This window comes from Lynx canadensis, chromosome C1 (genome assembly GCF_007474595.2).
Source record: "Lynx canadensis isolate LIC74 chromosome C1, mLynCan4.pri.v2, whole genome shotgun sequence".
Lineage (NCBI taxonomy): Eukaryota > Metazoa > Chordata > Mammalia > Carnivora > Felidae > Lynx > Lynx canadensis.
The window spans coordinates 187170921-187188296 of NC_044310.1; the positions used below are offsets into that span (position 1 = coordinate 187170921).

The following is a 17376-nucleotide window of genomic DNA, read 5'->3' on the forward strand; positions in this document are numbered from 1 at the left end:
ATCTAAATCAGTAGAAGTCAAACATTCACTATTTGCAGATGACATGATACTATGTATAGAAAATGCTAAAGATACCACCAAAAAACTATCAGAACTGATAAATTAATTCAATAAAGTCACAGGATACAATGTTAATATCATAAATCAGTTGCATTTCTACACACTAATAATGAAGTAGCAGAAAGAGAAATTAAGAAAACTATCCCATTTACAATTACACCAAAAACAATACCTGGAAATAAACTTAACCAAGGAGGTGAAAGATCTGTACTCTGAAAACTGTAAAACATTGATGAAAGAAATTGAAGATGACATAAGAACCAATATTGTTAAAATGTCCCTACTACCCAGTAACTAAGGCCATCTGCAGATTAATGCAATCCCTATCAAACTACCAACAGCATTTTTCACAAAACTAGAACAAATAATCCAAAAATTTGTATGGAGCCAAAGAAGACCTTGAATAGCCAAAGCAATCTTGAAAAACAAAGACAAAACTAGAGGTATCACAATCCTAGATTTCAAGGTAGTAATCAAAACAGTATGACTGGCACAAAAATGAACATATAAATCAGTAGAACAGAGTAGAAGGCCCAGAAATAAACCCACACTTTTAAGATCAATTCATCTACAACAAAGGAAGTAAGAATATGCAATGGGAGAAAGGCAGTCTCTTCAACAAATGAGGTTGGGAAAACTGGACAACTACATGCAAAAGAATGAAACAAGACCACTTTCTCAATATAGATTAAACTCAATATAGATTAAATACCTAAATATAAGACCTGAAACCATGAAATTCCTGGAAGAAAACATAGGCAGTAATTTCTTTGATATCAGCCATAGAAACATTTTTCTTGTATGTCTCCTATGGTTAGAGAAACAAAAGCAAAATTAAGCTAATGGGACTACACCAAAATAAAAAGATTTTGCACAGCAACAGAAACCATCAACAAAACAAAAGCACAACCTACTGAATGTGAGAAGATATTTACAAATGATATATCTGATAAAGCATTAGTATCCAAACCATATAAAGAATTTATACAATCAACCCCAAAAGAAACAAATAATCCAATTTAAAAATGGGCAGAGGAGATGAAGAGAAGTTTTTCCAAAGAAGATATACACATAGCCAACAGACACATGAAAAGATGCTCAACATTACTCACCATCAGAAAACTGCAAATCAAAACCACAAGGGAAATCATGCCTTTCAGAATGGCTAACATAAAAAACACAAAAAAATAACAAGTGTTGGTAAGGATGTGAAGAAAACAAATCCTGCTGCACTTGGGGTAGGAATGCAAACTGGTACAGCTACTGTGGAAAACAGTTTGGAGGTTTTACAAAAAATTAAAAATAGAATTCTTATATGAAACAGTAATTCCACTAGTGGGTATTTACCTAAAGAATATAAAAACACTAATTTGAAAAGATATGCACCCTTATGTTTCTTGCATTATTTACCATAGCCAAGATATGGAAGCAACTCAAGTACACACTGATAGAAAAATGGATAGAGAAGATATGATACACACACCCCATTGGAATGTTACTCAGCCATAAAAAAGAATGAAATTTTATGATTTGCAACAATATGAAGAGATCTAGAGGGTATAATGCTAAGGAAAATAAGTCAGAGAAAGACAAATACCATATGATTTCACTCATGTATTTTTAAGAAACAAATGAACAACAAAAAAAGACAGAAACAACAACAAAAACAGACTCTTGAGAACAAACTGAAGACTACCAGAGGGGAGGGTATGAGGGGATGGGTGAAATTGGTGAAGGAGATTAAGAGTACATTTGCCTATGGGGCACCTGGGTGGCTCAGTCGGTTAAGGGTCCAACTTCAGCTCAGGTCATGATCTCATGGTTCGTGGGGTCAAGCCCCGCATTGGGCTCTGTGCAGACAGCTTGGAGTCTGGAGCCTGCTTCAGATTCTGCGACTCCCTCTCTCTCTGCCCGTCCCCCATTCATGCTCTGTCTCACTTTCTCAAAAATAAATAAACATTAAAACCTAGTCTTAAAAAAAAAAGAGTACACTTGCCTAGATGGGCACTGAGTAATATATAAAATTGTTGAATATAACACTGTATGTTAATTATACTTGAATTTTAAAAAAGAACAGAACCAATTCTTGTAAGTCTCTGATTTAAATCTGATGTCAATTTTGCTATTTTTGCAGTTTCTACAGTTTTATGTGGTTTCCTAACTTTCATGCTACTAAAGAGGCCCTTACATAGTTTTTTGAGTAAGTTAGAAAGGTAAGTAAGTTAGGAGTGCCTCGGGAATTAGTATGAAATCTGTTATTATCTTTATTTATAGTGTAACCATAAAAATAAATAAATAAGCAGTTATCAGATGATATTAAAATAGATGTTCTATAAGCCCAGAGAATCACATACTGTTGAATCTGAAAATATTAGAATTGAAAAATAAGAGTATATTAATAACAAAAGGCTAAACATAAATAACTGTAAAGACCCTGAAAACTGGGTAGACAGGAATAATTTAGAGAATAACAAAGATTTGGGAAATCAGAGAACTATCAACTGGTGATATTGTTACCTAGTAAAAAGGGGGAAAAGCTGGAAAATAAAACTTAGCAAATATGAACTGAATATGTGGTTTTTGGTTTTTTCTTAAGGTTCATAAACAAAAACACATTTACATCAAAAGTGCTTCTTTTTCATTTTAATTAAAACAAAATGGTTCTAACAAGATGAAATTTGGTTGCTGACTTCTATCACATAAAAGGACAGATCTCCAAACCATTTTGTTAACTGGAGAAATGATATTATGACTGTTGATCTTACATATCATTCTGGACTTTTAACATTTGGATAGTATCACAAATGAGTGAACACTTTTCAATATTTTCTTTTAATTTCTTTTTTTGCCGCATTCTATGGATTTCATAATCTGGGATTGCATCATTTATATGAACTAAGTCTGCTGAAACCATTCGAGGACTTGTAAATTTTCCATTGTAGTTTTCTCGTCGTTTGTTAACCTCTGGAGCAGTATTCAGTCTTGCAAAGTGTTTTAACTGATTATGGCTATCATTTGGGCTCTTTCCTAAAAGCCTTGCTCTTGATTTTGCTTGTTCAACATGCTTAAATGAGCTCACAGGTATATCCTCAAATCTATCCGAACAATCCTAAATATTAAAATAAAAGATCAGGTTGGTAAGTTAGTTTTCTTAAAAGAACATTTTAAATTTATAAGAACTAGAGTTTGTAACATCAACAGTTAAAGACAAAGAATGAGAGCACCAAATATTTTATAGGCAGCCCCCAAAATCAGATCCTACACCCAATGCCTCCTATTAAATACTATCATAGAAACCATGCTTTAAAAAATAAGTGTCATTATTTCAAAGGATCGGTTTTTCTTTTTTCTTTTTTAAGAGAGAGAGAAAGAGAGCACACACATGCAGGTTGGGGAGGGGCAGAGAGATAGAGAGAATCTTAAACAGACTCCATAATCAGTACACTCAGCACAGAGACCCATGCAGGACTTGATCTCATGGCCCTGGGATCATGGCCTGAGCCAAAGTCAAGAGTTAGATGTTTAACTGACTGAGCCACCCAGGCACCCCAGATCTGTTACTTTAAAAGGGATTGAAAATATAAAGCCAGAAACAAGGAAAACTTAGGAGAACTGTCTTTAGGGTTCAGACTTTTAGACAAAGCCAGTCAGCCGGAAGAACTCTATTATTCTTCTCCAAAACGAAATTTCCCCAATCCCAAATATAAGTCATGAACTCATACTTTATATTATCCAGGGTTTCGTTCTTTTTTAAAAAGTAATAAACATCTTCTTTAATATACTTTCACACATACATAAAGAGCCTGGGATATAAAGATATAGTCATACCATTTATATTAAAGTAAAAAAATTATGTACATTCTGAAAGTAAACAAGTAAAACATTTAGGAAAATAACTGGAAGAATACACACCAACTTTTTAAAATGATGGTTAAGGTGGTGGGATTATGGGCTTTGTTTTCCTTTTATCTTTTTTCAAATGTATATACTATGGCTATATGTGTATGTAATAACCTACAATTATCCCTAAGAGGGAATGGAACTATTAGTCATTCCTAAACTAGTATAAACTAGTTTCCTCTGCAGTTTGAACATCTTGTCCCTTAACGCTTTGCAGAGATGGCCACACCAAAGGAATAAGATACTCTGATTTGGAGACAAGGTGGGAATGAATTAATAGAATTGGAGGGTGAGAAGAGGTTGTGCAGGACTGAGAAGAATTGAGGCAGTAAGAAAGAGATTTACAGAAAAGGAGGTATAGAGAGTATAAAGACAAATTCTATCTACTTTACAATTTTGCCTGGGTTTGAAAAAAGCAAGGAAACATTCTTCCTCTCCCCTCTTATGTTAAGGGGAGCAATTAGGTAAGCCACATTATTAAGGGAATTTCTGCTACTTTGGTGAGTAATATATAATTCTTGCTTCACAGATTAGATAACTGATACTGGAATACCAGTGGAAGGGCATGGACTCCCACACAACTGGTTATTTTCTGGATGCTCCTACAACTCAATTTCTCTGTCTTCCATTTTGATTCCTTTGAGAGAGTCTCAGGTTTTAGAAAAGAATCAGATGAACAAGTCTTTCTGATGATCTGATAACGCCCTCCTACCACTCAATTCTCTGTTGTCAACTTCACTAGAGAGAAAACTTTAGGTACTTTGGTTTAACAGAGGAAAGTAAAGATAACTCTACCTCTCTTGCCCACTCTCAGGATAAAGTTTCTGAGACCCTGTATGATCTCATATAATAAAAACACAATTTCTTCTGTTTGGAAAAGTGACATTAAAGATTCCATTTGTCCAAAGGAACTTCAGAAAGTCTTTACTTTCCCAAATTATGGACGCATCTTCTACTTCCTTTTTCTAGTAGGTACATATGCTCACTCAATGCTAAATTACCAACTTTAGACAGAAAAGAGAAATCCAAAGTTGGTATAAGCTAAATTGATAATATATTCCCAGCTACTAGTTTTATTATTTACTAAAGCTAAATATTTGCTTTGCTATGGAAAGCAAATTCAAAGCAACTGTTATAAATCTATTTTCTCATTCAAAGGATTATGCACATCAAATTATGTCATATGATTTTGGGATTTATGGGTTCTCCCAATTGTGTGTCATGCCTGTCTATATATACTAACAGAGAAGAGCAGCAGTCCAGAAAATTAAAGTCCCTTCTATTTCTAGATTTTAACTTTGCTTCAGAATGGTTTGTATAAAGTCTGGTAGCAGTTTTACCTTCCTAATTGTTTTATGTTAATATTATAAATAGATTTGAATTCTCAAATTTCTCAGCACATAAGATAGCAGAAGGGCAGTGGTAATAGAAGAGAGTAGAAGTTAAATTAAAATTTTTCCACTCATAATCCAATAGATTGTAAATTTTGCATATCCTAATGCTTATCACAATAACTGACACATAATATCTTTGTTTACTGAAACAAAGATAATTCAGTAATCTGAAAAATATATACTTATATTTGCATGAAAACAAAATCCCAGCTATGTTTTCATAGTATACAGCCACTGCCAATAATTGTATAGGTTGTGCCTGTACAGCAGCCCCTGGCTGAGGCGTTGAGTCATGGCTGAAATCCAGCCAGTTTTCCATAGACAGGGCTATGTGCTTTGGCTCTAGATGCTCAGTCTACAGTCTTCCCTGAGGAAAGGGTGCCTTTCTAATTCATGCTCCAGAGGGAGTACCCTTTATCTATTTTATACTAAGGCACTGAGTCCCCTGATTTTGTGACTGAATTTTTAATTGGGTAAGGTGAAATCTGAATGTCGGAAGAAATTTTTTTTTTTAATTTGAAGGTCTGTATATCTTGGGGGTTATCTATGAAGGTTATATACACACTTGCATACAGATATATATGCCCTAAAATAGATTATTTACAATTCTTGCCAAATAAAAAAGTAGTAGACTTAGAAAAACAGTATTACATGTATGGTTCTTCTTGCAGTCCAATGAAGCAATGTTCTTGGAACAGATTTCCTTAGAATTCTCGCGGTGGGCAGTGTGGTTGGTAGTATCCTAACTAGTTTGCTAAATGACTTCTTTTGTTTGTTGACATGGTCTCTTTCTTTTCGGACCTTGGGCTTTAGATTTTCTCTCTTTAATACTGCTGGGAAGAGGGATGGTTTTGAGTTTTTCTCAGCTTCCACAACTTTATATTTAAACGACTGTAATTCAGGGAATTTGGCACATTTTTCATTGCAAATTCCATTTGTCTTTAGAGAAAGAGTTTGTATTTTTTTGTATTGTGCAAATGTTACTAAATGTTTTTTATTATTATTATTATTTCCTTTCAATCTCTGAAAATACTGGTCTTCTAACTTTGATTTCTCCCCAGCCTCTAAATTGAAATGAGTTAAAGTGTTAGTCTGCCTGGAAGGAAAAGTGTATCTGTATATATATTCTTCATTTTCATCTCGCATTTTGCAATTAGGAATTCTTGGATATGGTGACAGTACTGTTTCAAGTTTTTCTTGTGCCATCAATTTATAGATGTTATTATGCTCTTTTTTTTCAAGAGACTTCGTTTTTAGTGTCTTTTCAAAGCAAGCATTTGACTGAGCTGTTTTTGATTTACCACTCCAACTATGCGGGTCTTGAACTTCTGTTTTAAAGTCACAATTTTCTGCTCGAAGAAGCTGCATAAAACCATGTTCATTCCTTTGTTTCTTAAGTACTGTATCTGTAAGTCTTTCTGATGACTTATTTAATGGAATTGCTTGGGTATTTTTGTTGAAAGAAGGTTGTACTTTAATTAATTTCAGTGTTTTGGCTCCTTCTTTAGGACAGTATCTTTTCTGTTCCTCAATTATTGATGGATTTTCCTTAATATTCTGTAAGGAAAAATATTCTTTTTCTTTCTCTTTGGTCAGTTCTGTTTCTATAAGTCTATCCTCAGGAACTTTTTGTAAAGTGGTTTTTTGAACAATTTTTGAATATTTATTTTGCTTTTCTGAAATCTCCTCCATAAATTGATTTTCTTTTCTAAAAGATAATTCTGGTGATATACATTTTAATGGTATGGATCTAGTATTGATCATATTTATATGCTGGTTGATCCCCTCTAATTGACTTTCAGTTATTAGTCCTGATTTTGAAAGTTTTTCTATAAAAAGACTCTGGAGGTGTTTGCTTAAATCAGCTTTTAGATTTAATACTTCATTTTCTGATAAACCTATAAGATAGTTTTGTAGAGATTTACTTAAAGGATATTTCATGTGTATGTCAAGTCTTTCACCAAAACTCCACCTTGAAATGTCTTGTCCTAACTCATGAAAAGATTTTGAGGCACTTCTAGATCTTAGAGAAGACATGTTTGAGTGTATAGTCTCAGATTCTGTCTCTTTAAATAAACTGCTTTCTGAAAGGTTTTTTAGGAAATAGTTTTGGAGAATTTCATTTAAAAAAGATCTTAGCTTTATTTCCAAATGTTTATCTATGAAATGATGATTAAAATTACTTACAAAAGACATGATTTCTTTCACAGTTTCTGAATATTTTTCTAGAAAAATATTCTGCCCTTTTGGTTCTGCTTTCTCATTCATCAAATATAGATTGTGATAGATTTTTGGTAAGTCTTCTTTAGTGATGTGTCCAGATTCTGAAAGTCTTTCTACAAGGTAATGTTGGATATGTTTACTTAGTTCAGATTTTAAATTTTTTATTTCTGACTCTGAGAGTTCTTCTAGAAATACACGCAGCTTTGGATTCAAAATAGGCTTACTGTCTAATTTATCTGCTTTATCAAAATTCTCTTTGATTTCTTCAAGGTCTTCTGTATTATTTGGAAAAGGATGCTGGATTAATCTTTCTAATTCTTTTTCTGGTTGTCTTCTTTCAGACTGATTATATTTGAAAAAAATATTAAACATATGTTTTAAAAAGGATTTTAACATTATTACATCTGAATCATTAAGTTTACCCATTAATGAGTTACTTAAATTTTCTAAAGTAGAATTCAGATCATTTTCTTCTCTATCAAACCTCTGACTGTTATTTAGCGTATCTGTTTTTTTATCTGGTGTTAACTGATATTTTGAATCTTGTAGGGGTATGTTTTGGCTTTCATCCACATATCCGACTCTAGTAAAAGAAGTAGTTTCTTTGGGAATGATGAGTATATTCTGCTCTGAAAGAGGTTCTGTTTTACTTTGGGTTTCTGAACAATCCTCTGTGGAATACTTTGGCTCTTCTTCAGCAAATGCTGTCTCTGTATCCAGCATGGAACTCTTTTGATATTCTTTATTTAATTCTATCACTTTGATTATCCCAGATTCTAAAAGACTATCTACAGGAAATGCTTGTATTATCTGGCTTATAACAGATTTGGCCTGTGGCAATTCTATTTCATCATCATTTTCTTCATGGCGAAGTAGAATGTTTGAAGATAAACTCTCCCAAGCAGTGGGTAATTGATTCTGCAAGTTTATTGGTATCTCACGCGATTCTTTCACTCCCATTTCCAACTCTGAGAAGATAGGTGCAGTGAATATTTGCTTTATAACATAATCATGTGCAATGCTACTTACACCTGGTTGGGAACTAGACACTTCAATTTTTGAATTTTTCTTTTTGAAATTATTTTTTTTAATTGGAAAATCAATCTCACCAGGCTCCAAGTGTTTTTCAGAGACAAATTCCCTTTCTACCTCTGGAGAATTTCTTGGTTCACCTACTGAAAGTGAATCTGCAGGAATATCTTTAATTTTTTGTCTTAAAAGAGACTTTGAACTTACAATGTATTTTTCTGAAAGCAAGCTATTTAAATCTTGAACTTTTTCAAATACTTTGTTTTCCACACTAGTTGGTGGTTCATCATGAACATGTAAAAGTGGAGAACTAAGACTTTTCTTTCTTGTTTCAGTGTCCACAGGAACCTTTGGTTTAGAAAATAATTCATCTGATAGGTCTTGCAGATTTTTACCTAAAATTGACTTGAGCATCACTGATTGTTTTAAATTTTCTAGGTGGGAAGTAAGACTTAATGATTTTGAGAGGCGACATGTATTTACATTTCCAGTCATTGATGATTCTCCTTCAAAGTTTGGTAGAGATACATTTGGTAGTCTTTCTTTTAACTTATTCTTACTATCTAAAGTCGTTAGTGTGGTCATAGTGGGATCACGGACGAAATTACTCTTAGTGTCTAAAGTCTTTATTGTAATGAAATCAGGATCACAGGCTAACTTAGTCTTAGTGTCTAAAGTCTTTACTGTGGTGTTACCAGGATCACATGGCCAGGTTTTATGAGTAGGTCTTGCAGTTTTTGAATATGTTGGGTAAGGAGGATCTTGGTCTTCATGCTCTATAACCTCTGTACTTAAAATGTTTCTGCATCTGGACATATCTTGGTCTTTCCTTTTTCTGACTGACATTTTGTTGTTTATATTCCTTAGAAAAGGATCAAAACCATTCTTAAAGTTGAATTTCTGGAGCTGTAATATTAAAAATAAAAGGTAAGAAATTCTATAGTATTTATTTGAATTTATAATAAATTTTCTAGTTAAATTCTCTTTAAGAAATCTGTCAAGTTATCTACTCATCCACCTACCTTCTATAAAGAGAAAACTATTTTAAAATATTTGAAATTGGAATGATGAAAATTTTAATGCAAATTTTAAAATTCATAATTCTGATACTATTTTGTGTCCAAGAGCTTTTCTGCTACCTAGAATATTTTAAAATAGTTAAACAGCATTCATACATAGTTTTTTTAAAAACTTAATTTCCAGTGTTACCTGCACTTATTTAGACAATGGCTAACATCAGGATCTAAGTCCTATCCATAGAAATACTTACCATTTTAGTAGCAATATAGAACATTTTTATAATGCAAAGCAAGTAGTAGATATCCCATTAAAAGTATCATAAATATTTTATAAAGACTAACTTGGGAGCATATATCATCTGCTTTTAAGTCTGAGAATTTCAACAATGATGATGAGTTCCACCTACTCCTTAGCATGTCACAGTAGAGTTTTGCTTTTTGATGAAAGGTCTTTCAGAAATGGTTAAGAGAGAGCAGTACAAAAAAATTCTGGATTACAGTGAAATTCCAGTGTAATATCCATGAGCAGTTTTGTAGCTCTGGGAATCAAGTTAGTCTATCATGAAATAGTTTTTGGAATGCAGTCTCTTATTCCAATTTTGCCAAACATATTCTTGTGTTTGTTAATATAACATATGTTATCCAGTTGAAAAAGGCAAAATGTGAAATAATCAGCCTAATATTTTAGTTTATTTCAACTTAGTAGTTTAAGCTTTAATGTAATGGATACAATTTATTATATCTATTTTTCAAAAGTTAGTTGATATCCAGGTGATAGCATAAGAATCTCCTGGGTCTTTCTGAGAAATATAGATTCCCAGACTCCATTCCAAGATTTAGTTTCATCAGGTCAGAGGTAGGACCTGAGAACATGTATTTTTTCAAAGATAGCCAGATGCTTCTAATGGGTAGTCTGGTTTAGGAACCATTGAATTATATAAAGTATTAGAGAAAACTAGTATTTAAATATAATTGTTATTGGGATAGGATAATTCGGGACTCACCTGATATTTTGGTTTGAATTCTATATATTCTGGTCTGAAAGATGGTGAAATATATTCCTTTGGTGAAAAAATCACCTTATAAAAAGAGAAATTTTAATTTTAGAATGCTTGTTATGCAAGGATATTTCCCAAGATAATTTTATTCTTTCAATAGTTATTAAAAATATAACAATTTAAAACCTAAATAAGTATTTTTCTCATAACTACTATAATTTACTTTGCCAATTATCAAAGAAATCTATACATATATAATACATTTGCATATATAATCTTAGCTTCCTTGATAGTATATTCAGCCTAGTGAATTTATAAAATCAAAACAATACAGAGCAACGTCAAGCAGAAACCAAAATAGAAAAGAAATAGAATTATCAGAACAAATGTAATCTCATTTTAAAAGGTTGTAAAATGCTTTAGATAATAAATGGCATTTGATATGATATTGGGATATATAGCACTTTCAATGATTCTTTAACCTGTAATTGCTAAATAGGTACTTAACGCTGACTAAGGAAACACTTGGTGCTAGATCAGGGTGTATAGGAGCAGGTATAGAATCACAGAACCACTGAATTTTTGTAGATGAAAGGTGCTTTAGAGATAGTCCAGTCCTCCTCGTTTTATACAAGATCTGAAGTTGAAGTTGGTTGCCCCAAGTTACCCAGATGATTAGTAGCCTAAATCTTAGGTGTCCTAAATTTTCCATCACACAATCAAGACTGCAGTAATGTGCATCCATACTGACAACTCATCTAGAGAAAACTTGACACCATCACTCTGAGAGTACATAGTACTACAAGCCACTTGCTGATAAACTATCTCCTTTAGACAGAATGTTCATATATACCAAATTAATTAAAATAACATTTCAATGAATGATGTTTCCATCTGTAACACTTTTGGTTTATGTGTTAATATTAAGCAGTTAATAACACAACTTTATTCCTAAATATTCAGCACCTTACCACTTTTGCTATTTTTAATTGCCTTAACACATTGACTAAATTATTTCTACAAGTTTCTCAATATTCCCCATTATGGTTTCTCCCTTTCAGACAAATGTGTCTAACTCTGAATTCTTGAAATATATCTCAGACTTTTCCACACCTGTTCTTTTGCTTTTTTCTTTGCTTGAATTTCCCTTAAAAAGTTTAAATTCTAACATTTAAAATCTCATTATTTTAAATAAATTTAGTAGAAAAATTAAAAATAAATGAAATATGACAAGGAAATGGAAGAATAGTGATTATGTATGTATGTGTGTGTATGTATGTATGTATATGGGTGTGTATGTACATATATATATGTAGAATCTCCTTTTTGTAAAAGACACAAAAAGTCCTCCCTAATGTAAGCATGAAAGGATGTATGAAAGGATATAAAATGCTAATATCTCTGGAGGAGAGGAAATAGGAAACTATTAACTTTTATTCTGTTTAACTCTGTATTATTATTTAGATGAACATGGAACACTACTGAATATAAAAACTCCAATACATTTATACTGGGGAGACATGCTTTAGGCATTCATCTCAGGAAGCTAGAAAAGGGCAATAAAACAAACCAATATAGGAGCTTTAAGATGATGGACTGAACATGTGGTTCTATTCTCTCCTACCTCCCAAGGTTCCAGTAAATAAACAGAAAATAATATTTCAAAAAGAAAAGTCTCATGGAAATACTGGAAATCAATAAGGTGAGACACAAGGATTTAGAAAGTTGAGAAAATTTAGAAAATATGAAAGAAAATGAAATTAATTGAATGAAAATCCCCATCAAGAAAATTAGAGCCTTAAACAACAGAACTCAGGTGGGCCTGAGAAGCAATAAATTCAAGGTCAGCATATACAAAGAGAATCAGATGATGGTGTAATTGTCATAGTTATTAATTAAAGAGCTGTATTCAGAACAGCTGGATCTTCTCTATCTCAGTGAATACAGAGCATATATTGCTGGAAGCATTGTCTTTCCCAGTCATTCACCCAAAACATTAAGAAAAGAAAAAAAAAAAACATCTTTCTAAAGAAAGTATGCCATCTGTGTAGGTGGAGATCCTATGAGTTTTGAGCCTTGATGGGGAAGCAGAGTAGAGCTTGCTGTCACTTACATTTCCACATCAGGTAATAGAAAGGGTATAAAAAGAAAGAAAAGGAAGTTCCATCTAGGAGATTAAACACATGGGTTCTCTGGAAATGTTGTTGGGTCCCCAGCCATCCTGCCTACCCTCTTCCATCCCCATATACCCTCCAGGGAAGCCTGCCTGTCACACAGAGCATACCTATACAATTAACATATTACTTCATTCACAAATATAAAATGAGCCAACAAAGTTTACCAGATATATGAGGAAAATCAATACATGCAAGTGAAGAATTAATATGAACAGAACAAACCCTAGAGTAAATAGAGATATTTCTGAGGAACGTGAGGGGAGGGTGATCCTTGGAAAAAAATTCTAAATAGTATCTTGAGATAATCAAAAAGGTATTGATATCCACTTAGCTGTATAATAAGCATCTCAAATACAGCATATACAAAAAAGAATTCTGGATTACTAAGACTGCTCCCCTCCCTCCCCTCCAAAACCCCCACAAAACCTTGACCTTTCTCTGTCTTTTCTCACTTCAGTTAATGGTGCTACCATCTACTGAATTATTAGGCTAGTAACTTAAGTATAACTCTTTAATTTATCTCCTTCTCCATCCATATCTAATCCAGTATTAAGTCCTGTGGTTGCTGCCTTCAAAATATATCAAGTGTCCAAACACATCTCACCATCAACCCTACCACTGTAGCACAAGCTACTATCATCTCTTTGCCAAACATTATTCTTCTAACTTGTTTCTTGTTCTCTGTGACAAAGACTAATAATTGCCTTACCACAATATATATGATCTCACGAACATAATTTTTTTTTTTAGCATTTAGGCAGAAATGTCCCCTGCTTAAAAAAAAAAAGCTACATTTTCCAGTGTCCTTTGAAGACAAGGGTAACTATGTGACAAGTTTCTGGCCAACTACACATAACTGGAAGTTGTTGGGAGAATCTTCTGAGAAAGTACCTTAAAATAGAGGCAGACTCATTTGACAGGGACCTAACTGACCAGCCTGTATTCCAAGTTATATGAGATAGACCTGAACTAGTCAGGCCTTCATGTATCCACCCAGCAAGGTTAAAACATGCACACACAATGATTTGCACAAAAGGTCTTCCTATGCTCTATCTAGTTCAATGAAGTTAACTGGGAACTGGGCTGACACTGCTCAAGACCAAGAGTGCTGCCATAACATAGGGGATAGAGCAAGAGTGAGTAAAAATGCCATGAAATTTCCCAATATTTTGAAGATGGCTTTTTCTTCATTGGATATTTGTTTGGTTTCCATAAACTTTGTTTTCCAGAGCTCCTATGAAGCTTGTTCAGATAGCTTCTGAATGCTTTTTCAATGTTCTTCAAGGGAACAACAACTTGGAGCTTCTTATTCCAACATTTAGTTGCTGTAACTTTCCTTTAACATTTCTTGTGGTGTTGGTCTTCTTGCAATAAATTCTCTCAGACTTTGCTTGCTGAAAGGGTTTCTTAACTTCTATTTTGAAAAATGCCATCACTCTTTAAAGAATTCTAGATTGGTGAGGTTTTTCCTTCCATTACTTTAAAAATGACATTCCATAGCCTTCTGCCTTGCATAGTCTCCAACATGAAGTCTGTTGTTATTTGTATATTTCTTCCCCTATAATAAATGTGCTTTTCTCTCCCATCCCCTTAAGGTTTTCTCTTTACCACTGATTCTCAGCAATGTGATTATATGTCTGAGAATTTTTTTAGATCTATTCTCTTTGAGGTTCACTGAGCTTCTTGGGTCTGTGGGTTTACACCTTTCATCAAATTTGAAAAACTTTTAGACATTATTTCTTCAAATACATTTTTTAAGTTTCTCCTATGAGTCTCCAATTACACGTACATTTTACCATTGTATGTATTTATTATTTTCTTACTGGATGCTGAGACTGAGAAATTTTACATTTTTGGTTGCTAGATTTTGCTTTCTTCTTTAATCTAGTATTTTACTTTATTTTGATGTACATTAATATACATAGAAACAGTTGGACTCTTTTGAAGTTTGCTTTTAAGCTTTATTGGTGTTGGCATTGTCCAAAAGCCTTTATGGTAAGGATGACTTAGTCTCTCTACTAAGATGATAGCCTTCTATTTTCTGTCACATGTGTTATGAGTCTTTCCTCTTTGGCATATAGGAAAATGGTTTATTTCTAGCTATATGAGCTCCTAGAATGTTCTACCTAACATTTTCAATGGTTCTTTTTCTTGCCTCCAGTATTTCACTCGTCAGTGAATGAGTACTCAGTCTAGTACTCAATGACTGAAGGGGACCTCCTTCAGTTATCTGGAGATTTCTTGCTCTACATTTCCTTCCTCTCTGGTACTCTACTCCACAAATTCTGCCTCTGCCTGCCAAAGTCCAATATCCATCTCTTCAACTCAGTGAGACTTCCAAGCTCTTTTTTGGTTCTGTCTCCTTGTGCTGCTATGTAGTAAACTGGTATGACTGTACGGCTCACTTTGTCTTTTTCTCTAAGTAATCACAGTCCCATGCTGCCATCTTCCCATTGTCTGAAACTGCCTTTCCATATTTTTTTCCTGTTTTTTTTATTGTTTAAGGCAGAAAGATAAATCATGTCCCTGTAAACTCCATCTTCACTAGAAGCAGAAATGTGACATTTACTTTTCATGGATCTACCATATACATTATTTGATTCAGCAGAGATTAACATTTATATAATAATAATATATTATATATAACATATATATATATATTTTAATATTATAATGTCATAAATATTGTAACAATTATAAATTAATTTTCTTAGATTTAAAATAGACTCTATATGCTCTATAAACAAAGCATAGGAGATTTAACTAGAGCAAAACAATAGAATGTACTAGAAACCTTGACAAAGAAATGACAATATGTGAATAACAACAGCAAAAAGAAAATGGAAGGGACAGGAAAATTAAGCTATTTAAAAAAATTTTTTTAATGTTTTTATTTATTTTTGAGAGAGAGAGCATGAGTGGGGGTGGGGGGAGGGATGAGGAAACACAGAATCTGAAGCAGTCTCCAGGCTCTGAGCTGTCAGCACAGAGCCTGATGCAGGGCTTGAACTCTTGAACCATGAGATCATGACCTGAGCCGAACAGACACTTAACTGACTGAGCCACCCAGTCACCCCAGAAAATGAAACTTAAAACAAATATATTTACATTGGGGCGCCTGGGTGGCTCAGTTGGTTGAGCATCTGACTTGGTTTCAGCTCAGGTCATGATCTCACAGTTTGTGGGTTCAAGCCCCACATCAGGCTCTGTGTTGACAGTGTGGAGACTGCTTGGGACTCTGTCTCTCAGTCTCTCTCTGTCCCTCCCCCACTCTCTCTCTCTCAAAATCAATAAATAAACATTAAAAAAACTTTTTTATCTTTCATAGTAGGAAATTGATAAATAATGCCTATAGTAACAAGAATTTTTCAAAAAATATTAATCAGAGCATTATAATCATTAGAAAAATTAAAAAAATAATGTCTAATAAAACTGAGAAGAAACATTGTAGAAGGAAGGCTTGAAATATTATAAATGCTCTAAATCATCTTTCAGGGTGTGATATCAACACATTCTACCTGAAGTTGATTAGCTGATAAATAATATAATTTGAACTACATAAGTTATAATAAAACTCACTGGAAGAATTACAAAGCAAAATGTTAAAAGTAGTTGTCTGGAGGAAGTGTGACTGATAGTGTGTTTATAGGTAGAGAAGAATGACTTTTACTTTTCATTTATACCGTTCTATGCAGACTGATTTTGGGGGGGACTGTGTGGGTGTAGTTTGAATTAAAAAAAAAAGCTGAGGGGTGCCTGGGTGGCTGAGTTGGTTAACCATCTGACTTCAGCTCAGGTCATGATCTCATGGCTGGTGGGTTCAAGCCCTAGGTCAGGCTCTGTGCTGACAGTTCAGAGCCTGGAGCCTGCTTCGGATTCTGTGTCCACCACCCTCTCTCTGCCCCTCCCCCACTCATGCTTTCTTTCTCTTTCAAAAATAAATAAACATTAAAAAAAAAAGCTGGGGGGTAGGAGAACATAAAAGCTTAAACCTTATAAAAAAACTACAAAGAGCATTCTTTTTAATTTTTTTTGAGAGTGCAAGTGAGCAAGTGAGTGAGGGGCAGAGTGAGAGGGAGAGAGAGAGAGAGAAGCAGCACTCACCCAATGGTCATGTTTTACCCGAAGCTGGGCTTGAGCTCACTCAAAGTGAGGCTTGTGCTCACCTGAAGCAGGGCTCAGTCTGACCTGAAGCAGGGCTTGTACTCACGTTTTTGGTTTTTTTTTTTTTGAAAGAGAGAGAAAGTTACATAGGACATTTTTCATAGGAAATTGATTAAATAATTTTTGTACAGGCTCACAATGAGAGACAATAGAATCTACTAGTTTACAGCACAGATTTCAAACTCAGTCTGCCTCAGCTCAAAACCCAGGCTTACCACTTGATTTCTAGATGTTCTCAGACTAATCAGTTAGCTGCTCCATGACTTACCTTTCCCACATATATAATAAAGTAAAAATATCTACTCCACAGTATTGTTATGAGGATTAAATGAGTTAATGTATTAGGATACTAATACAGTAACTTGTGATAAAAGTATTGGCTATTATTATAAAAAAAGAATGAGATCTTGCC

At 33.7% G+C, this 17376-nt stretch overlaps 1 protein-coding gene across 1 annotated transcript in view; it reads right to left on the reverse strand.

Moving 5' to 3' along the window:
- Positions 1-2821: 2821 nt before the first annotated feature.
- C2CD6 (C2 calcium dependent domain containing 6) overlaps positions 2822-17376 on the reverse strand; it is a 164291-nt gene continuing 149736 nt past the window's right edge. Inside the window, exons 14-17 of the mRNA XM_030323760.1 lie at positions 10630-10704; positions 9215-9512; positions 6006-9169; positions 2822-3169 (exon numbers count right to left, since the gene is read on the reverse strand). Coding sequence (XP_030179620.1) covers positions 2822-3169; positions 6006-9169; positions 9215-9512; positions 10630-10704 — 3885 coding nt within the window. The remainder of the gene's footprint in view (positions 3170-6005; positions 9170-9214; positions 9513-10629; positions 10705-17376) is intronic.